General features: G+C 36.2%; 1 protein-coding gene across 1 annotated transcript in view; it reads right to left on the reverse strand.

The window, feature by feature from the left end:
• Nucleotides 1–23,414, reverse strand: part of LOC101637853 — a 198,411-nt gene that overhangs the window by 170,156 nt on the left and 4,841 nt on the right. The window contains exons 2-3 of the mRNA XM_004685200.1: nucleotides 21,865–21,947; nucleotides 20,656–20,929 (exon numbers count right to left, since the gene is read on the reverse strand). Coding sequence (XP_004685257.1) covers nucleotides 20,656–20,929; nucleotides 21,865–21,947 — 357 coding nt within the window. The remainder of the gene's footprint in view (nucleotides 1–20,655; nucleotides 20,930–21,864; nucleotides 21,948–23,414) is intronic.

Consider the following 23,414-nt stretch of genomic DNA (forward strand, 5'->3'; position numbering starts at 1 on the left):
GACTATCGATAAGTAACCAGGGAGTGGTGACATAAGGGCCTTTATTTTACTCAGTGCATCGTCTACTTCCATCGCTGTTCTTTTTAACGCTCATAATGCCAAACTTGGCTAGTCAGATCCTATACCACTTTGACACCTCTCCTTTGGTTTGCTGTTGTTTTGGGTTTGGTTTTGGTTTGTTTTTTTTTTAATCCAGGTAACAATGGTTTACCATACTCCCTGTGATTTAAGGAAATAGGGCAACATCCCAGATTTCTAGAACACTACACCCACCAACAGAGTATCACACCCACTAGCTTTCTTAACATCCTTTCTCTCACAGTAAAGGTTCTAAGCTTGAACTCTTCATTGGGAGAGAGCTAGAGAGCGAGGTATATGCCACTCACATAAAGACACCATGCCTTCATTCATGCTTCTGGTTGATTTTTTTTAATTATAAACATATATATAATAGAAATAGCAATTATATTCAACTGGGATTAAGACCAATTCTTCAAAAAATAATTTGTCTTTCCTCCAGGTATCTGAGAAACCTTTCAACTCACAGTAACATTAAATTTCTCACTTTACAGTTTTCTGAGATATGGTAATATCTGAGTTAATCTCAAGTGGTTATGAACTATAAAATGAAAATTCTCTTTCTTCTTCCCTCAAACTCAAGCTTCATCGTCATTTCCTTCTAACAAAATTAAGGTTTTTATTGTATGTGTTTGGTCTCTAGTGAAGCTCTTGTCTTTGTAAAGGGGTCTCACATTTAGCAGAGTTATCAGGTTTGAATGCCCACCTTGCTTGGTATTACTAATACTACTGTGCATCGACACTGTCTTGGTGTCTGGATCTCACAAGGTCCAATAAAAATGAAAGCTCAAGGCTAGCAGACATACATACATACTGTCAGACAGAAGCTGACTCTGCTCTAAGATAACTCTTTAGATTTGTTCTTCGTTTTGTTTTTTTTTTCCATTTTAGATTCCCAAGTGCTCTATAAAAGTCTGTTGAATGCTACAAAGTCTGTAATACTTTTTCCCACTTTGCCAGTCATTCACTTTTCAAGACTCAACACTCTAGATGTCATTCATCATCTATCTGAACAGTAAAACAATATGCAATCCTTATTTACCTGTCCTATCTCCTCCTCTAGTCTCTGTGACGATAGGAACTGGCACTTAATCTCCTTGAATGCTCAGTATACCCTATTAGAATGCCCAATGCACTCATCAAACACCTACTATGTGAATCAATAAATATTTAATGGCTCTTATTGTTACATAGGGTTTTTAAAATCACTTTGTTCGCCAGTGATATAAATGGATTTCTTTCAAATTTTTCACAGACATAATAAATACTGTCAACCTTCTCCCTTCAATTGATTCCTATTTCTCACAACCTTCATAAAGAATCCCGGCTTCTCTCCCCTTCCATCCAAAAAAGGAACCATTATTTAGTTGGCTAAAAGCAGTCAAACAGTTAAGCTGGACCAGTCAATGAACCTACTTTCTATATTTTTACCTTAATAATTTAGAAACTGGATACCATAAAAGTGAGTATGGACAAGAACTTTCTAGAAAACATTATAAATGGGATTTTATTTCACAAAATAGTTGCGTTAAAAGAGCACTAAGGTATCTCTTCACAGAAACCTAATAACACTATGGAAGTGCTTTGCATAAGGTTAAATTCAAAATCTTTTCATTCAAAAAATGAAATTTTACATTTCATATACTGAGTGATTTTAAAATACTTCTTCACCTTTATCTCTTTTGAAGACCCACTATTTAAAGTGAAGTTATTAAAATAAATTTAAAACTTAGTGTTTCAAATTCATAGACAGATTCATTAGTCAAGAATGACAGATTGCAATAACTGACATTTCACATTCTAGTGTGTGGGCTGGGTGGATGTCACATGATTTTCTACTGTTGAAATTTCCAGCACATGTGTGTTATACAGAATGCCAATTTTTCACTAGATCGTGAACTCTCTAGTGGTCTCCTGAGGACAAGAATTATGTCTTTATCCATCATCCACTTACTAATCATTCATTCAATAAATATTTACCAAATGCCTATAACATGACAGACAGTTTTCTAGGCACCAGGGATACAAAAAGTAATGTGGGGATAATAAAGGCAATATTCTGGTGAATAAAGTTAAGTAAATGATAGACAAATAACTGAATAATTCCGACTGCAGTGCTATGAAAATATATTCCCATTATCTCAAAATTTAACACAAGGAATTAAGCATACCCTTTGCCTTTTGTCACTGGGAGGTTATCAGCAGACAACTTAATGGGAATATGGAAATGGGAGTAAAATTTCACAGGCTTGAAGGAATAAAATTATTTGGAGATATTAAAAGCAAACTATACCTTCAAGAAGTGTGACTTGAAGGGAAGAGAGATTAAGTGTTCACCACAAAGACATAAATTTGAGAAATTTTTATGAGGATGGGGGAAATTAATTTGCTTATATAGTATAGGAAAGGAGACAGAAGACAGTGAATAATATATACTAGGCAAGGAAGGTTCCTGGCAGAAAAGGGAAGGGATAGAATAGAATTTAACCATAAGCTAGAGAAAAAAGCCAGATTTTTCTGAAAAGAAGGTAGGTAAGACTTTAGATGACTACTGTAAATCACCAATGAGTTCATTAAAAAGACTTTTGTTTTATCCTTGCAGTAGGAAGTGAGGTCATTAACTGAGAAAGTGAGAGAGAAATATGTCTGCAGAAGAGTGGCAAAGGTTTGAAGTATATAGTACTGATAATGATAAAGGGGGTCATGATGAAGGCACTGACCAAGGTCACATAAAAGGTCTTAATTTGATAACCTCTCAATGTGGTCATCATCGTAGTTAATACAATGCACAACAAAAACTTCTCTCGTTGCTGTTTAATTTCCCTGGTTTATGGCAAAGGTTTAAACTGGCTGCCTACACAGACTGCTTGCTGAACATCACCTTGTGTGACTATCTTATGTCCTGTTGGTGTGCTGCTTGCCAACCCTCCTTCCCCAGCAGAAGGAAAGCTCCATTTTCACAACTATATCCTCAGTGGTCAGTGAGTGACTGGCTTATACATGATCAGTAAATCACTGCTGAATGACTGAATTCTTCCCTGGTTGGTTTTATTCCTTTTCTCACTCACACTAAGCATTATGAATTAGTTGCCCAATAAGTATTAAATAAATGAAATAATTTATTAATGGTTTTACTAGGTACAGAAGTAATGAATTTCAGATTCCATGTCAGAAAGGGGGAAGAGATATTGTGCTACATAATCTACTTCAAATTTCACTACACCTTTTTCTTTTCCATTTTGATGTAGGCGCTGTTATCCTATTCATGATACCCTTTAGCTAATATAATCGTTAGTGTCTACCTCCTCCCGCCTTGCCCCAACAACAACCTCCTTAAGCCTGTGCCAACAACCAAGGCAGTTAATAAATCAAGGGAGAAATTCATCTCAATTTCCCAAGGGATTATATTCCATTGATCTCTGGAAATTAAGGTTATGTATTAAACTTATTAAAGGGAAATTCATTTATTTATTCAACAATACAGCATTGCCTAACACAGCATCCTAGGCACTCAAAAAACACTGAATAAACAAATAAAACTCAACCAGGAACCAAGAGTATGACTTAATTAAATACAAACTAATACAACATTCTCTATGATGTCAGCAGAAGAGTACTAGAATTTATGTTTTAACAGTAACATTTCCTTTGTAAGATCTCAATGCATCAAAAAGTACACAATGAAAAAAAAGATAGCTTTTCAGAAATCAAAAAATATTATGTAATAATAATGAAAAGAAAGATTACACAATTTCAAGAAATTAAAGAATTTACTAAACTACAACCAACTCAATGTCTACAGTCATAAAATATCAGGCTAACTGATATGCTATTCCTCAACCTGAATCTCCCGCTCCAAGTAGACAGACGATGAGGGGCAATCACAGAAGCTGTGAAGAGGACAGACAGACTGACATAGTTTAAAATTCACAATGAACTACCCATATGACCCTCAGCAAAGTGTATGAAGTCTCTGAGTTCAACTCCTTCACTGTGAAAATGTGTACGACGATAGCAGGTTGGGTAAATGATGCATGGAAATTCATCAGCAGAATATCTGACAGATAGTAAGTGAAATCAGTTATGCGAATGTTGCATGATGACAATAACATGACACTGATACAATCTATAATAGACATAAGGCAGTTGTAAAATATGCTATGAAACAGAGGATAATAAGTGTCATATGATGTAGCGCTACCAAAGTTTATCATATTAAGTACATAAACTTTTAGTAACAGCACAATAAATTAATAATAAAACACAAATTCATATTATGTCAAATAAACACTCCTGTGCTGAAAACTTCTCTATCAAGTATTCATGTCCCTCTTATCCAGTCATAAAATACAACAGCACTTCATTAAGCCTTTGGCAAATTAGGCAGTATACATCCTTCCCCCAAAAGGAAAATAACACCAGTTAATTCCCTAGGGAAATAGCTGACTCTCTAGCAAGGAAATATCATAGCCAGAGGCTTAACAAAATTACCCAGAAGAAAGTGTTTGTATTAATCTTCTTGGACCATCCTCCCCAACAACAACAAAAATGTGGCTACAGTTTGATGATTGCAGCAAGTCTGAGCCTCTGCTTGGGCTTACTGGACTCTGGCTCACCTGATGGTAAAATCCTGGTGCATATCGCTAGTCAGGCAATCTTGCTCTCTCCCTTACGGGCAATAAAAAGAGGTGTCAGGAGAAAATTCCCCATGAATATTTTCACCTTTCTGCACCACCAGAGCTTTCTGAGCAAGGATTTCCGGGACCAGGTTAGAGAATACATGAATGCCAAATAATTCATGGAAGCTAAGGAGAGGTTTAGGGATACCTCCCTGAAGTCATTCATTTACATTCCCCAAAAGATGGGAACTTTCACTTCACCCCTTCTACCCAGAATGGATTTGCTTGCATTTAGAAAGAACTTGTTTTCTCTTTCCTCCTTACCATCATTATCTTTTCCCTCTTTTCCGTCTCCTTTACCCTCCTCCACCTCTCTATAAGGGAGAAAGAACAAATGTACCAATTATCCTAAATAAAATCTTCAGATTAAGAATTCTAGAATTCCTCAGCTACTAAGTCTACTGTACATGTGGGTAAGGTATGAGGAAACTGAGATAAGATGGTCTCCACTTATTTGAAGTCTATCTTCAAAATAGAAACCTCATGTCTCTTGTCAAGATAATGGATGAATGGATGATTGATAGGCAAACAGACAGGTAGACAGATAGACAACTAGGCAGGTAGGCAGGCAGTCTAAAAATATAAGTAGGATTGACATATTCCTTAACTGATGACCCTTGTGGCTAAAAAACTGACTTACATGTGACGAGTCTTCTTTAGACCAGTAACTAATCTGGCCTTTCAATACTGTTTTCCAGGCTCAGCACTTACAAGTCCCCATCCTCTGGACAACTTCTAATGTTTGAAAACCATAGCTTTTGTAGCAGCCCTTAAATATAACTCTGTAAAGCTACTACCCCTCGCTGATGCCCCCTGCATTCCCTCATCATTGAGAAAGACCATCTTCTCATTTATGACTTCAGTTGAACACCTCAGCAATAATATCCTTTAGCTCACAAATGGAAAACCTACTAGTGTGAGCTACCCATTTTATTGTAATATCCCTCCGAACAAGGGAAGCTGGTTTAATGCACCCCAGTAAATAATCATTCTTTCAGGAAATGTACCATACCAGAGGTGTGATATGCTTAAGGTGATCAATGTAGGTATTTGGGTCAAAAGACTGAGTATGCTGCTCCGTCACTTTCTACAGAAGTGGCTTAGCCTATCTGAGCTTTAGTTTCCTCTTTTTTAGAACTGGTGAGTGACACTCACTTATTATTAGAGAAATGAAAATCAAAACCACAATGAGAAACCCTGTCACAACTATGAGAATGGCCCATCTCAAAAAGACAGGAAACAACAAGTGCTGGCAAGGATGTAGGGGTAAAGGAACCTTTTTATACTGCTGGTCCAGCCCTAGTGAACAGCAGTATGGAAGAGTCTCAAAACACTAAACATACATCTGCCATTCAACCCAGCACTTCTACTCCCAGGCATCTAGCGAAAATATTTTTTAAAAAAAATTAATTTGAAAGGAAATTTGCTCTCCCATGTTTACTGCAGCACAGTTTCCTACAGCTAAACTATGCAAAACAAACTAAGTGCCCAGACAGATGAATGGAAGATATGGAATATATATACATAATGGGATGCTACTAAACAATGGCAAGGTTAAACTCATACCCCTTGCAGCAATATGATAGCCATTGAAAGGATAATATTAAGTGAAATAAGTCAGAAAGAGAAAGAAAAATGTCTATTGTGTCACTGATATGTGAAATATAAAGTGAATAAATAACAAAGACATCCTGAAAGTGAACCCTTAAGAGCTGACTACAGGACTGAGACACCAGTTTGCACGGAGTGGATTTGGAAAGAACAAAGACAGAAGGAAGTACAATGGTCTATAGTGGTATAACATGGGGGAGTGAACTAGTTGGTGGGGAGTACACTATGGTGGTAGTACTTATAGGGGTACTCCAATATTATCTTAATTAAATAAATAAATAAAACTGGTGAATGCTATCCTGAGCACAGCAGATTAGACCATGAGATGCTAAATGTACCTAAAGTATAGAAACAGGAAACTGTTGCTGCTGATGCTGATATTTTTACTTCTCACTGAGACAAAACAAATTCATCAGCACTTGCTTTGTGTTATAATAGTAGAACATCTATATCCACTACGAACATCAAGGAGAAAAATTCATTTTTCTTTCCCTTTTTGTCTAATTAGGTAATATAGGTTTGGCAATAATCCCAACAACCTCTGAAAATGCCTGCCAGAAGACATACAAATATATGAAGTGGGTCTGAGTTATAGGTAAGTATACAGGGACGCTCTAAGATAGGCCCTAAATTAGATTTTGAGAATGCAAAGAACTCATTCAATACTAGCTACAATACAGTCAGAAGAAACCTAAGAAGAGGACACTAATCAGAGATGGGAGGGGGGCAGATAAAAATAAGCCAGCCAATATTTTGACAAAAGCTAATTACATTCACTTACTTGGGGCAGGGTATGAAATAAAAGCAATCAAGGAAAAGCCTAAAATAACATGGCCATTTAGCACAACCATTTAATGACACCGACATAGTCAAGGTGATATGCATTTATAATTTTATTCCTCACAAAAGCATTTCAAGGGGTAAGGAGGATATAATTACTAGGGCAAGCCTGCCTAACCTAGAAGGTGGTAACTTTAAGGCACTAGGGAGTGTTTTCAAATGAAGATTGTTTTTATTTATTAATTTTTGCAGCATTAATCATGTCACATCTTGCAGTGGTGTTGTCATTTCTCCTGCATGCACACACTGAATTACTGAGCAGTGCTATGCAATGTGTCTCACACGCTCTGGCACTTCCATTTCATACTTCACAGTTTTAGTGTCACTTTGAGGTTTGAAATGTTTCACAGTTATTTGCTATATGTGGGTGCCAAAAAAAAAAAAAAAGTCAGTCTTATATCACTGAAAAAGATACTGCAAGAATAGAAAATGGTTATAGTCAGATGGGAATTTTTATCCCATTAACATTCAGAACTTTACCAGAATCAATTTACTTCTTATCAAAATCTAATTTATGTTTTGCAGATGCATGGGTGCATACAATTATCTTGCTCACCATATACAATTCTTACAAAGTTAAATATAAACTTTTATTGATATAGATAAGATGCTATAATTAGAAGGAAATTGAAAACACCATACATCTTTTCTAGCCGCACAACTTGTCCATATGCTCAAACATAACAAACCCAGAGCCTCAATCCAGTCACCTGATCTAACCAGTATAAATATTGAGTGATTTCTATGTACATATCTCCACGCATATTTCAGTTTAATGTAGTAAATTCAATCTATTTAAACAAAGATAGACTGACATATCTACCTACCACAAATGTGAATGCATGAAGATTGATCAAACACTATATACAGGACTGACAGACATCTACAAACACTCACAGGCATTTCCTGTCAATTTTATAAAGCACCAGCACATTGATGACTTCCTTTTTTTACTATGTATACATACTGATGACTCCTTTACTTTATACAAGGCAATATTAATTTGTTTACCCAAATGCAATATATTTTTATTAACACAATGTGCTGAGTAGTCAACCAAAAATTAAATAAATAAATAACATGCTTAGACTCCAAACAAGGAATCTTTTCACACAGTAGAACTATCTAGAATCAGCATTTGGCACAAATCAAACACTAAGTAACGATTTATCCTTTTCATGTTTCACTGACTACACAAGATGCTTCTTCAACTTTAAATGTCTGGTTTGTTTCTTTACAAACAGGAATGGAGAGCCATTGGTAAACATGACTAAAAAGCAAAAAGATAAATAAGCAAATACAGATGGAAACTCAAGTAGTGACAAGTTCAGGCATGCCATGAGTAAGTTTTTTAATATCTGAAATTATTTTCCTCTGACATTTTGAAAGAATTTGCCCTCTAAGGAAGAGGAAATTTAGGATAACAACTTGGCTATCTAAAAGAGTACAATTAATTTCTAGGAAGTTAGAGTAACTCTTCCTTCCAGTGCTTAGCAGAAAAACAAATAACGACTGATAACATGTTGCCAGATAAAGGCACCAAAAGTCTATTCTGGTTTCAAATATTCTGACAGAAATTCACATCCTAAAAGTGGATGTGTAGAAACAAGGCTGTATTGCCCAAAATGGAAAGAGGACTTTAGAAAAGCTAATCAAGAGAGAATGATAATATAATATTCTTTGTGTTCCCAATTTAACCTAAATCTAACAAGGCCCCACAAAAAACATTTAACACCCATTCTATTACATTTAACACCCATAAATTTATCTTTAAATGCATGCACAATTAAATATTTAGCCATAAGGGAAAATGTTAACATGTGACTTTATTATAATAATAAAAATAGACAAAAAAAAAACACTGAAATATCACACTATTAAAAAGATTTTAATGTCTTTATAATGGCTACCTGAATTGGAAATTTTGACTTTGGATTTATCAGAACCCCAACATGCTAAAATTGTATCAGATTGCATGGTAAAATTAACAAAACATAGTCAAAATAATTTACTTGTAATTCATGCTAAAGTTCAAATTAGCACTGCCAAATCTGGGAGAGTATGGAAGCAGAGAGTAAAAGAATTAATCGTGAATTACACACAAAACTGTACAACTTTCACAACTTAAAAGTACTGGTTTACATAGTAGGCCACTTCTCTAACCACAGTGTCTAAGAACACAGTGTCTTCATTTACATTTTGCTTCTCATAAACATGTTCTCTATCCAGTATGCTTGAAAATGTTATGGGGCTAACAAAACCTATAAAATATATGATCGGAACCATCAAAATTGGAGAATATCTTATATGGAATCAGAAGTTGCTTAAAATATTCAGGAAGTAATAATTCAGAATATTCTTGAAGATGCCAGAGGAAAAGTGATTGTTGTTATTATTATAATTACAGGGAAAACTGGACAAACTGTTGAGAAGCTGAGACAGTTTCAATAAAAAAAATGTTAGAATATTAGAAAATTTATAAGATCCTCTCATTCTCTAGAATCTTTTTTTTTTTTTTCTACAACTCCAAATTCACTACCCTCTGTACTAGGAATATAAGCAGGTAGGTGATCAATCTTTGTGAAAAATGTGAAAAGTTGGAATAGGAATCTTTAATTTTTTTGGCACGTGATCAAATCTTTTAGCAAGTACCTCAACTATTTGTAGCTGTTTATCTACAAATTACTTTTACATTCTGTTTTGTTAACATGTCATGTACATTATAAACAAACGATACATTAAAAAAATACAAATTGGAGCTTTTCCTATATAATAAGGTGTCATCATGCTCAACCCTGTTGTGATACCAATTGAAACAAGGCCAGGGCAAATTTAGCCCTTCACCTGTTTCTGTAAACAAAACTTTTCTGGAAAACAGCCAGGCCCACATGCTTACCTACTGTCTATGACTGATTTTATGCTACAAAAGCAGAAATGAGTAATTGTGATAGAAATGACAACGTCCACAAGGCCAAAATCTTTACTAAGAAGTTTGCTAGCCCCCAAATTAAAATAAATTTTAAGATACTTAAGAAGAGAAAGTTCTGCAGACAGAGCAGTTAAAACTGAGAACCTGATATGGAGAGAAATGATAACTCCACTAGGGGATGCCAACCAAATACATACAGGTGTCAGAGAGAGCTTTCCTACCAGGATAAAATGCCTAGGATTAAGAAAAAATATCTTAGGATAACACTACCTGTAGTATCAGTATGAAAAAAGAACATAAAAACTGGTGAAAACAAAACCAAAATTAGCAAAAGGCATAGAGAAACACGGTTTTTTTAATTGATATTTCTTATAGCATCTTTATCAAAGGGAAGATACTTCTCTCGACCTCAGGATTTTAGTTACACATTTTATATCCATTTCAGCACTCTCCACAAACTCCAAAATAGGGATAAAGGGGATATTTAAGATATCAATGGACAAAAATTAATTATTTCACATGAAAGAATGAATAACCCAGATCCCAATGCAATATCCTACACACATAATTCTAGTATTGGAATCCTTTACAATTATCATAATACTCCTTTGGCTATGATAGAGTCTCTTCTAAAATGTGTTACTAGTTGATGATTGTTGAAATATGGAGAATTAAGGCCTCAAGTCTCCAGTTTTTTACTTCACCAACTCAAGGCCAGAAAGAAATAAAAATTACCTATGCACTTCTGTGTGCCTTAGCATAGACATGCGACAATACAGTCAAAAAATAACTAGTGATTGATCCCAGGAGGTTATTTTCAAAATGTGTTGTTGCATGTCAGATATGATTTTTTTCATTGTCTTTTATTACAAGTTTGTTTTTTGTTTTTGTTTTGTTTTGTTTTGTTTTGTTTTTTTAACATTTCAAGATACAGAAGAAAGACAACAGGAATTTAAGAAATGCTGTGTGTGCAGATAGGTGTGCTTCCTCTAGTTTACCATGGATTCCAATCCTTCCGTTGACCAGCCAATGAAGACATTTACTTTATTTGCTGATCTAAGAAGGGCATTCCAGTTTGTAACCCATGATTCAAGGGAACTGTATTTCTGTTACAGTTTCAGTACATGCACTGATTATCCTGTGCATTGAACTATTGCTGCTAAACAATTTTAAAACACATGAGAAAGTACTAGACTTCTACCAACAGCCTTGAATTCTTTCTTTCAGAACGCAATGTATTTTCAATATAAAAACACCTGTTTGCAGTCCTGCCTTTACCACTAATGAGACCTATGACCTTGGGTGGCAATTCACTGATGCTCTCTAGATCTCTGCTTTCTTATTTGTAAAATGGAGGTAAGGTAGTTATACTAAATTGTGTCTAATGTACATTTTATCTCTGCAACCCTGCCATTCTATGATAACAGGCAATTTTGTTGTTTTGACCTTATTTCCTAGAACTTAGTGAAAGCTACAGAAAGGCCTTTAGATATAAACATATTTATCTAAGGTAAAGGAAGGAAAAGATGTAGGAACACATTAGACCAACACAATCAAAATGCAGCAACAGATGAGCAAAAGGCGTGTTCATTTCCCAAAATGTACACAGCAAGTAAATAAAATAATGGAAAAACTCTCACTAAAACACAGGGCCAACATTGCCTAAAAAGTCGTCAGCAGTAATGCAAAGCAGTCTTCTTGTAGTAACACTGAGCTTCAAATTAAAACACTGTCTGCAGTGCCTGCTGTGTCTTTTACTGGTGACTTTAGCTTATTTAAATACATTGGACATCAAATTCTTCATTTGCTAAAAAGAGGAACTAATGATGTTTTTAAATTACAAATATGCGATAGATCTGAAACATTCAGGAGGGTAGGGAGGGAGAGCGGGGGTATAAGGGTAGAAAACAGTGGCGGAGGAAAGCACAATGGTGGGTCTGTGGTGGGACTATGGTGGAGGATGGTGAGTGCCTCGGTGCTGGGAGAACTATGTCACCACACCTGAGAGGAGAAATTCGTACTGCAAAAAAATAAACAAGAATGTTTAAAAATATTTAAAAAAAAAACTATGCAATAAAATTACAAATATGTGTGCAAACAATTCATGTGTGTCACAACATACACACATTGAGAATTTTCTTGTGCCCCTTAGAGCTAGGGGAGACAGTCCCAAGAGTCCTGAGCACCTCTCACAAGCATATGTGTGCCAAGAATGTCGGGATCTGGCACTCTTCCCTTTTTACCCAGGCAGTTTGTCATGCTGTTGGCAGCAAGCAACCGGGAGGAGTGAGGTGGCCCGTCCTGGGACACACTTCCTCTCAAAGTGATGGATTCCTCAAACTCAGCTTTCTGGGCCATAACACGAAGTTATGCTACTGTCCACCACATGTACAGTATCCAACTGAGCGCCTCCTCAGGGAGCCGGGGGATTCAGGAAGACGGGGAGCTGGCACGGCAATGAAGCTTAGTCTGGAGGTTGGGCTGTGAGTTATAAAGTCCTTATCTCTGACAGGTCCTGCTTCTTTTCTCACACAATCAGAATTTTTTCCCACATTTGAAGCTACTTCGTCACAGCTTCATGAGGAAGATTCTTTCTAATGGTGAGCTAATCCTAGACCTGTCACACTAATTATAGGTGAATTATTGCAGTGTCATCTAATTTCAAAACCCAAGATATGTTATGTTCTCCTTTAGAAACTTTACAAATGATACTTCTGTGCCTTAACTGCAAATGAAATTGTTACAGAAAGCAGGAAGAGCTGAAAAGACCATTAAAATTGTTTAGGATGGTAGACAGGAATGTGGAAATTTAAGCACCACCTCTACTATATTTTGTCAGAATGTAAATATAATTGCAGGTGTATAGAAAAAAAAAAACAGACAAGTATACCAATAAAAATCTTACATGCTGAACGCCAGTAAAGCAATAACACCTCTATTATAAGCCATTTTATGTGATAATTGCCTTTTGAGAAATAGAGATAGGGATATTATCACTAACAGAAAAGCTTTAAAGAGATGCAAATTCCTGATTAGGATCATTTTCAAGTGAAGTAAACAGCTATTTGTAAAGATTATCTCTTTCTTTGTTTTCTCACCAGCTCAGAGCTTTCCTCAAATTTCATACCATTATTTGTTTTAGGTAAAATATCTCAAACACCTTGACATATTTTCCCGCTTTGCCTTAGGAGTCCCACTTTACCCATGCCGAAAGCTAAGTGTGCATGAAAAGACAAAGCATGTTCACCAGACTATGACATGGCGTTTGTCCTCAAATGGACCTGGCACTCTCGTTGTTGTTTATCTACATCGACTTGCCAATGGTATTAACCACCAGACTAAACAGGAATTTGTCATATGCAGCCAATCACAAAGCACTAGCTGTAAAGCTGACCACTTTCACAATTTGTCGCAGAAGCAGAAAGCAAGGTAAAATAGAGGACGGAACCTGGCCCCACTCCTAATTAAGACACTTCTGCTGGAAGCCCTATTTCCCTATTTCTTTCATGCCAACAACATTTTTCAGAGTTGTTCCCTAGCAGTTTATTAAGTGGTTAAGGTTTTATTTTAACTCTTTAAAATCCTATGTTGGGCTCTCCCTGGTGGCACAACTGGTAAAAGCACTACATTATGAAGCTTTCCGAAGCCATTGCAGCACAAGTTCAAACCTCCACCAGGGAGCTGACCCACATGGCGCGGCAGACCTCTCTTGACACATTCACAGCTCCCATCAGCAGTGTACTTCCTCAGGCAGCCTGTTCTGCTCCCCACTCTGTCCCTGGTGAATCCTCTCACCACCCCTGCATCTCTGGCCTGTACCCCAGTTCTGTATGCATAAATAAATAAATGTTTAAAGAAAATAAAATAAAATCCCATGGTACATGAAATTATAAAACCAGATGATACACTTGGATACCAGCGTTACTTGAACACATTTACAAAAAAACCGAAACATTCGTTTTCTGATAACCACAAGGTAAATGTATCACACTAGCTCTTTATTCCCTACCAAGTATAATCTATCTGTTGACTGAGAAGTAAAGGAAGAGAGAAGCACATTCCTATATCCAAGAAAATTTTCTTCTTGCAAAGAATTCCGTATCTGCCTTACATGGATAGACAATCATCAGTTTTTCTACATCAGCCTGTATTTTTCCTAAGTCTTTCAATGAGTCATTAATAATGTACCTAGAATGTACCTAGTATTTTGTAATTCACATTGTATTTTCACAAAGAAATTTTGTTTGGTCCTTGCAGGAACAGATTCAGCCATTATTTTTTATCATTTCCATTTAACAAAATAGGAAACTGAGGATTCAATATGTGAAATCATTTGGCCAGAATCATGTATCAAGAAAATCAGACCCTGATTTTTTATTTCAGTCTCTAAATCTCAGCTTCTTTTCCAATCAGGTACAAAGTGGTTAGTACATTTCACACAAGTAAGCAGACTCCCAAAATCGGCCCTTCAGACCATCACACTAGACCACGTTCACAATATGGATACACAAATGTGAGGTTGTCTTGTTACCCACCCTCTCCAGCTATAGAAGCTGCTCCTTTATTAGTCAGTGTAAATATTTCCTCATGGAAGAACATTTATAAACATGGCTATATACACAGGAACAAATCAAGGAAGATAGGAAATGCAGTTTACGGTCAAAAAGATTAGAACAAGGTGACCAATCACAATAGGAATACAACCTCCAGTTATAATGAAAATTAACACTTCAGTGGGAATAGTGACCCAAATAGGTAGGTCTGCATGATAATAATTTTTGTAGGCAAGAATTAACTAGAAAAGACTCACACTCGTTTGATTTTATTGCCAGTGCTATAAAACTTTTTCTAAATGTAATTATGCCTATAAATAAACAAAATCAACTGCAAAAAACATAACTAAGTAAACTGGAGTTCCAGCTATTGGAATGTTTTTTCTCTAAACAAAGGAAAAGTAATATGAACAAATTAAAAGCAGATTTCATTTAAAAGCCAACCAAAGAAATAATTTGGGCAGTATAAAACCAAGGCCTAGTAAATGTAGGCCTGGTAATTCTAGTATTAAGCCCCAGAATTATAAACACAGTATTCTTGCTAAGTCCCAACTATTCCCATCATTTTACCTAAGAAACCATCCAGGAACATCAAGAACACCTTGTGATTACCTGGGCCATTCAGTATAGTTAGCGAAAGAAAGTCATGTGCCTACTTTCACAGAAACAGCTGATCCTTCCACAGAGTGCTGCTGCTACCTCTCCCTCTAGTGAACGTGGAATTGTCAGAAAGGATTCTGTGGGTTGACACACAACAGTCACTATTTCCACAATAAAAAAAAAAAGAAAGAAAGAAAAAGATGTGACTGCGAAAGCGCATCCCAAAGTTAATATTCTGCCCTTTAAAATTCTCCAGGATACTAGCTCTCTTTTCATTTTTATTAGTAAGACTTTATTCATTACCTGGAATTTCTTTAGCCCTCCCATACACAGCACAACAGCCCCCTCAGATGGCATTCCTGTTCTAGTGGTAGAGCTAAAATTCATCAGGCCTTTGCAGCTTGGGTATGTGAATATTTCAGTACTGATGCACACAAGCAATCACTGGTGCACTACCTAGAGGTCGCCACTCCCTGGCACTCTCTGCCTTCACCCCCGTGATGCCTGTGTGAGGATCTACTGACAATGGTACTGCTACCTGGTAATATCTTTGGAAAAACCAGGTGAGCATTTGGTTGCTACTGACATAACCAACGACTGGTATAGTCGTCAGTATTATCTAAGAAAGAGGTGGGGCACTTCAAATGTTATCTTTCTTCTGAAAGATCACAGTGGATAAAAATAGAATAGCCTTGGCCCTCCCTGGTGGCGCAGCGGGTTAAAGCATAGCACTGAGAAGCTAAAAGCCACTTCCGCATGAGTTCGATTCCTGCCTGCCCCGGAGGAGACCACATGGCGAGGCAGACCTCTCCTGACCCGCCCGCTGCTCCCCTCAGCAGTGTATTTCAGTCACTCTGCCTGTTCTGCTCCCCACTCTGTCTCTGGTGAAGCCTCTCGCCATCCCTGCACCTCTGGCCTGTACCCCTTAGTTCTGTATGCATAAATAAATAAATCTTAAAAAAAAAAAATAGAATAGCCTTTTAAAACAGCAAGAATTAGATCAATTTTATGAAGCAAACAGATACACAGAAGAAAAGTGACTTCCTCATTGCATACAAAAATTTATGAAAATTTTTCATACTACAACCACACTCTCAGTGCACTTGGGAACCCTCACCCCTGCAAGTCACATAGCTCCCAAGGCGGCTGCAAAAGAGAGCACGTACATAAGAATGTTCGCATACAAGTCAGAAAGACCTCAGATCCTGCCACCACCTATCCATAGTGGCAACTTGGACATGTCTTTCTCTGAACCTCAGTGTCCTTAGCTGTAAAATGCTACCAATAATATGCTGATCTTGTGAGATTTTTTTGAATAATGCATGGCCTAACACAGTGTCTTGTAATAAGCAGTAAATACTCAATAGATGCTTCCCTATACTCTTCTCCAATAATTGGTTTCCAATTATTGGTTCCAATAGAACAGTAGAAAATTTTCTATTTCTTAAAGCAAGTATCAGTTTGTAGACATATATAGATACTTTCAACCTTTCATTGAAAAACTTACTAAGGTCACTTTATATATGTGTTATAGCCAATATCCTAGTCTTTTTCGCAATGCTGCTTAAAGGTCATGGTTAGTGGTTCCCTATAGTTAGAATCTGAGAACATAAATAAAAACAGCCATCTACACAATCATATAAGAAGTGTTTAGGTGGTGACTTTAGACAAGTGATAACACATGATGAAAACATGTTACATGTCTCCATGGATGGCTCTATGGTGAGTACCAACTTTTCTGATCCATCCTAAGTCAGAGAATTCATTGGAATTCATTGGACTTTTGGAATTTTTTTTTTTTTTAAGTGTCTCTAAAATAATGTTTTGATTCATTAAGTGAAATGGGATCAAAACCAGATGGATTTGGCAGCAGGCTTGTTCCCTGGTTCCCAGGCTGCTTCAGAGCAGTGCCAGCTCAGAGAGGGGATGATCAATGTCACACATTCCACACTTCGGGCACTAATAGATCCTTGGCTCCAAGTTTCCCAGTGTTAAGAGGGAATGCCAGAACACACATGCTGTGACAGAATCATTTTGGAAGCAACCATGCAAGCCAGAGAAATAAATAACAACCTTTGGGCACTGCAGAGCTCAGGCAACAGCTGTTTTATACTGGACAGTGACTTGATCAACCTCCTTACCCTGTGCAGTGACTCCACACTTCACATGCACTCATACAACTACATACAGTATTCTTAGGTTGTAGCAAAGGAGTCAGCTTCTGAAAACAGAATTATAATTTATAATGCAATGGTGCATAGGACAGTTTGAAAAGTGACCAGGCTTACCTAAAGTTGGTTAGAAATTTACACACACATTTACATTGGCACCTCTTTCATTCCATTATTTAATAAGCACTTATAAAATGTCTTTCCTGTTCCAACTGACTCCATCATTATGCTATTAGGCACTAGAGACACAAATGCAAATAAGATACTGCCCTCTAAAGGTTTACTTTCTGACAGAAAATACAGATCAGCACACAGGCAGATAGACAGACTGAGAGATGTTTGTGAAACTACAAGGGGTACCACACCCCTCTACACTGGTCATAAGAACACTGTCTATACATTATGTATGATACATGATGACTATACTAGTATTAATATACATTATAAAACTAAGTTTTATGCATAATTTCTAACTAGATTGATAAATTGTTGGCAACATGACACTAGAAACTGATTAAGATATACTGTATTAAATCCGAATACTCAAAGAAGAAATCATCTCATGTTTTTTCTAATTTTTGCTTGATTAAGAAAAATATGGCAGGTATTATAGGAAAGCACAAAATTAACTTACTGAACATATTTGATTATAATGGCTATAATAGGTTTTTAGAGTTGATATCTTTGGGTCAAATTCAAAAATGTTTGTACTTTTTTCACATAAGATGTTCAGTTTATAGAAGGTAGCGCGACCCAATTTATCAGCGCAGCCCACGCAAAAGGTATATATACCACATAGGCAGGATTCAGCTTCTTTCTAGTCTGACAAAGTTTAATCAAGTTCTAGAATTAATGCTGCTGATACCTTAGATTATGCTTCCACCTGCACTGACATGAACACTGGGTCTATGTTTAAAAAATAGATCAAAGGTAGAGACTTAATATATGCTTTTGGAGATAACAATTTTGAGAAATGAATAGCAATTTTAATTCAAATATAAACTCTACAATCAGCACTTCACAGCTGTCTTCTGTGAAATGTACCGAGGCTCCTAGCAAAATGTGCCTGAGTTCAACAAGCCTACAATTGGATTTTCAGAACTGATGTCCGCCTGTGCTTTTGAAAAAAACCTTTATTCCTTTCTGACTCCCCCACCTCCAATATTCTTGGCCTCATGATTGTCATGAGCAACAAACTGCAAAAAAGAGAGCAAGCTCCAAAGAGACTACCATGAGAATGGATTGCCAGCATCCTCTCAGAGATGGTGTGAGAACTAGTCTTCTCTCTCTCCTTGCTTTTTACCTGCCTACCATTAGCATAGATCCCCCAACTGTTCATTCTTCCTTCAATCACCTCCCCAAACTCCTTTCTGTGCACTGAGAAACCCAAAACCTTTCCTCAGAGAAACAGGTACCTACCTATGTACTCTGTATGTCCCCCACGCCTTCTTATCCCAACAACCCTTATTTTGCTAGGGACACAACTTTCTCAACAGCTATTGAAAGTAGCAGTTGTTTTTTCTATACACTCTTTCCAAAATCCTGTGCTACAAGTTAAGTTGGTTTTTGCTTTATCTTTATTGACATTTTCCAATCATTTCTCTTTTCTGTTTAAGTGATTTCATTTGTCATAGAAAACTGTCATTTTATAGTCCATGTACTTTCATACTGTTCCAGATTATATTTATTTCACTCTTCATTCCGCAAAATGCCAATGCTTCCCATCTCATCCTCAAATAAAGACCTCACTTCTAATTTCACTAAAATAATATGTCATACCACCACCTCATCTGCCAACCTACTAGTCAACCTGTGTGTGGACAGGACCCTGCACTACTCCTGGGATCATGGACAAGCTTTCCTTGCTCCTGTCTAAGGCATCCCTCACTTGGTCAAAATGTAACATACTCGGTCAGGACTACCTTATAGAAGGTAACGCGATCCAATTTATCAGCGCAGCCCAAGCAAAAGGTATATATACCACATAGGCAGGGTTCAGCTTCTTTCTAGTCTGACAAAGTTTAATCAAGTTCTAGAATTAATGCTGCTGATACCTTAGATTATGCTTCCACCTGCACCGACATGAACACTGGGTCTATGTTTAAAAATTAGATCAAAGATAGAGACTTCCTTTCGAGCTGTCCTTTCCCCTCCTTCGGTTGAACACTACTCTTGTCCTCTAGCTGGTCGGAGTTAGTCCTTGGATTTACGTTTTCCAACTCCATCTACTTCCTAGATGACTTTATCTAAGACTATGATCGTAAATAAAATCTATTCCTGCGTTGTCCAATCTGGTATTGTATTCTAACTACAGCTGTTGTCTACTTAAAATGTGGCTAGTCCAATTTCAAAATACAAACCGGATTCTGGGGAAAAAATGAACAATCTCACTAATAATTTTTATATTAAAAAACTACTGAAATAATATTTTGGATATATTAGGTTAGCTAATATATTATTTAAAATAATATATAATATATATTATTTAAAATAATAACTTTAATATTTTCTGTTAAAAATTTTGTCTGTTAACTTTTTTAATGTGACCACTAGGAAATACTTAATTAGAACATTGTAGCCCATGCATATTTCTATGGACAATGATGATACATTCATGATGCCAACCTTTCCTATGAACCCACCCCGATAGACTACCTACTTGTCATTCCCATATATGTATATGCAATAGATCCCTCAAATGCCATGTGTCCAAATCTCACCTCTGGATTTCTGCCCATTCAAAACTGCATTTCTCCCTCTTCCCCATCAAAGAAAGTGATAATTCTTATGCTTCCAGTTAATCATGTCTAAAGTCTAAGGATCATCCTTCCTTCACCCACACTCACAGCCAGTCCTCCAGTGAGTACTAACAACAGCATTTAGAGTCACAAACAAACCTATGGCAGCTTCAGTAACAGTGAAATAAGCAGTTTCTATGATTTGCACTTGGATGACTATCATGTAGCTAAAACAAATGTGTTGTTCCTCTAAACTCCTTTTTCCCGTTAACATTTTTTTTCTTTTCCATTTCCAGTAACCCCAGAAGCAAGCACCTTTTTAATCATACCTCTACCTTTCATTGCTAAAAGATAAAGTCTGAGGGTTTGCAAGGACAGGGAAATTCCATTATATGCACAACAGAAGCAGTTTCAACTGTTGGTTTGCTGAACTCCTTTGTTCCACCAAAAACTTACCTTTCACAACTTGATCTACAGATTCCTTGCCTTTTCCTTTTATATTAAAAATGCATGGCTCCTTGAAAGAAATTTTTCGTGAAGACTCCTCAATATGTTCCTTTTGGGAAAGATCTTTGGGTTCTTTGAGAAAATATAAATTTTTGTGTGCTGTCTGTAGTTCTTGGATGATATCAAACGTTTCCTTTTTAATCTCCAAAGGTAAGAATCTGGCAGATTTTGTTTTTTGGTGTTTATTTCTAAAAACATTTATGGAAGTACCATGAGTTTTACCCTATAAATAAAAGAAAAATATTTTTAATTCAATTTAATATTAATTTTATAATAAAATTATCCACCAAATGCATTTTACAAAATACTCTCTGCATAGGATAATAACTATAGATGATGAAGTTTTATGTTAGCCTGTGATGTTCTCCTGTGATGTTTTCCAAAATCATTTCACAAACATGTTACAGTCCATTTTAAAGAATGGAAACTTTAAAATAGTCATTTTTTCCTCAAATGTAATTTTCAAATATAGCCTTGAAGTCCATTTTAAAATAGGATCTTCCAAATATACTCAGAAGAACTTAATTATTTTCAACCATTTTTTTTAATGCCCATAAAATACTAAAGCCTCTGTTAAACCAAAAATAACTGGCCAAAATTTTCCTTGAAAATGTGTTGCGTTTTCTGTCGCTGGCCATCTCTTTCCATGTACTGCTTCTCACTGCCAAATTTTTAATTCAGCAAATATTTATGAACCAGGCACATGACTTGCTGCTGGAGGTGCAGCTTCCACTAACAAGTCATGGAACTGGGAAATGGTTCTAATGCAAAATGACATGGAAGAGGACACAGTGAGCACTTGATGCCAGAGGCCTAGGAAAGATGCAGGTCACGGGACATTCTCCAGTTTAGAATCAGCCGGTAATGATAAATGAGGCTGTTTACTTGAGACATTTTATCCAAATATTTCTTTTGTAACTCTTCAAAGTAAAACATTAAAAACTGGATTAAATGTGCAAATTACATATACATGTATAATTGAATAATACAACTAAAAATTATATTTAAAATGTCATCTGAAATCAATTTTTATAGCTAGTGAGGATTTCCTTTTCTCTTTTATTTAGAATTTACCAGGGTTCATGCAGTCATTTGGAGCATATAAAATAGTTATTAGTTTCCAGAAAAATATAATGTTAGATAATGCAAAGCATTAACCTCATTTATTTTCTCATTATGTTGGGCGATGAGAGCTTTTGCTTCTTGAAAAAAATTTTGCCTGGTGATCTCTAATATGGGATCTAAAATAGAAACACAGAAACATTTTACTTTTTTTAATGTAGTGAATATACTTTCTTAATCAAAAGTGGTAAAACTAAAACATTAAAATTTAGAAGAGGTTATAAATCTTTTATAAGTGACCCTCATTTTTGTATTAAAAAGAAGAATATTTTATTTTAAAACACATCTGCTTACAGTGGTCAGAATGATAAAGTTGATCCTCCTAAATTATTAAAACTCAGAGAAATCAGAGTAAAAACACAAAATTGAAATCATAGGAGCATGTAACTATCATAAGCCTAGAAGATATCATAGCCTAAGATTTCTGCATTTTACTGTCATACATTCTTCATCAAAAGAAAAAACTGTAAGCAAATTTTGAATTCTTACTAATGATATATATGTCGGTTGATGATGGCTATATGATAAATTGACTAGAGCAAAATAATAATAGTAAGAATTAGTGATATGATTTAAAATTCTTTCAAGACTGCCAAATATTTGAAAAATCATAAAATATTAGGAGCAAATATTCTCTTCATTCCTTCACAAGATCCTCTTGCTTTCACCATGCAGATTCAGGGGGGGTCACAAGGTGCAGTGAAGCTTGGAGGACAATCTAGCAAAAAAGGAGAGGAACAATGGAACACCGATTGACTTAAAAGCACAGGGTTAGGATTCAGCATTGATCAAAGGTGTTATATCTCCGGACACTGAGTTGACCCATTGTAGTTATTCTAGAAAGAATAGTAACTCTTCTAGCTTTCCAGATTCTCCCTTCACTTTTTTTTTTTTTTGTACTCTTAATGGAAAGTGCTGTAGGCATTATCAAGCTCAATTCTTGCTGTCCTCTCTCAATTCCCAAAGTATCTACCCCATACTTACAGCAGAAAAGCTAAAAAGACACTTCACCAAAGAGGAAATGCAGATGGCCAACAGGCATATGAAAAAAATGTTCAACATCACTCTTAATAAGGGAGATGCAAATTAAAACTACAATGAGATACCATCTCACACCAGTGAGAATAGCACATATTAAAACAACTAGCAACAACAAATGTTGGCAAGGGTGTGGAGAAAAAGAAACTCCTGCACTGCTGGTGGGAATGCAAACTGGTACAACCACTATGGGAAGTTGTTTAGAGTGTTCTCAAACTGCTAAAAACAGAGCTTGCAGATGACCCAGCAATCCCACTGCTATGTATCTTCCCAAAGTCACAAAAATATTGACTCAAAAGGACAGCTAAACCCTCATGTTTATTGTTGCTCTATTTACAATAGGGAAGACAAGGAATCAACCCAAATGCCCAAAAGTAGATGACTGGATTAAAAAGATGTGGTACATATACCCAATGGAATATTACTCAGCAACCAAAAAATAAATAAAGAAACAATGCCTTTTGCAGCAACATGGATGGAGCTGAAAGGGATCATCCTTCGTGAAATAAGCCAGGAAGAAAAAGAAAAATACCGGAAGGTTTTACTCA

This window comes from Condylura cristata, unplaced genomic scaffold, assembly GCF_000260355.1.
Source record: "Condylura cristata isolate star-nosed mole 26May11 unplaced genomic scaffold, ConCri1.0 scaffold00018, whole genome shotgun sequence".
In the NCBI taxonomy this organism is placed as follows: domain Eukaryota; kingdom Metazoa; phylum Chordata; class Mammalia; order Eulipotyphla; family Talpidae; genus Condylura; species Condylura cristata.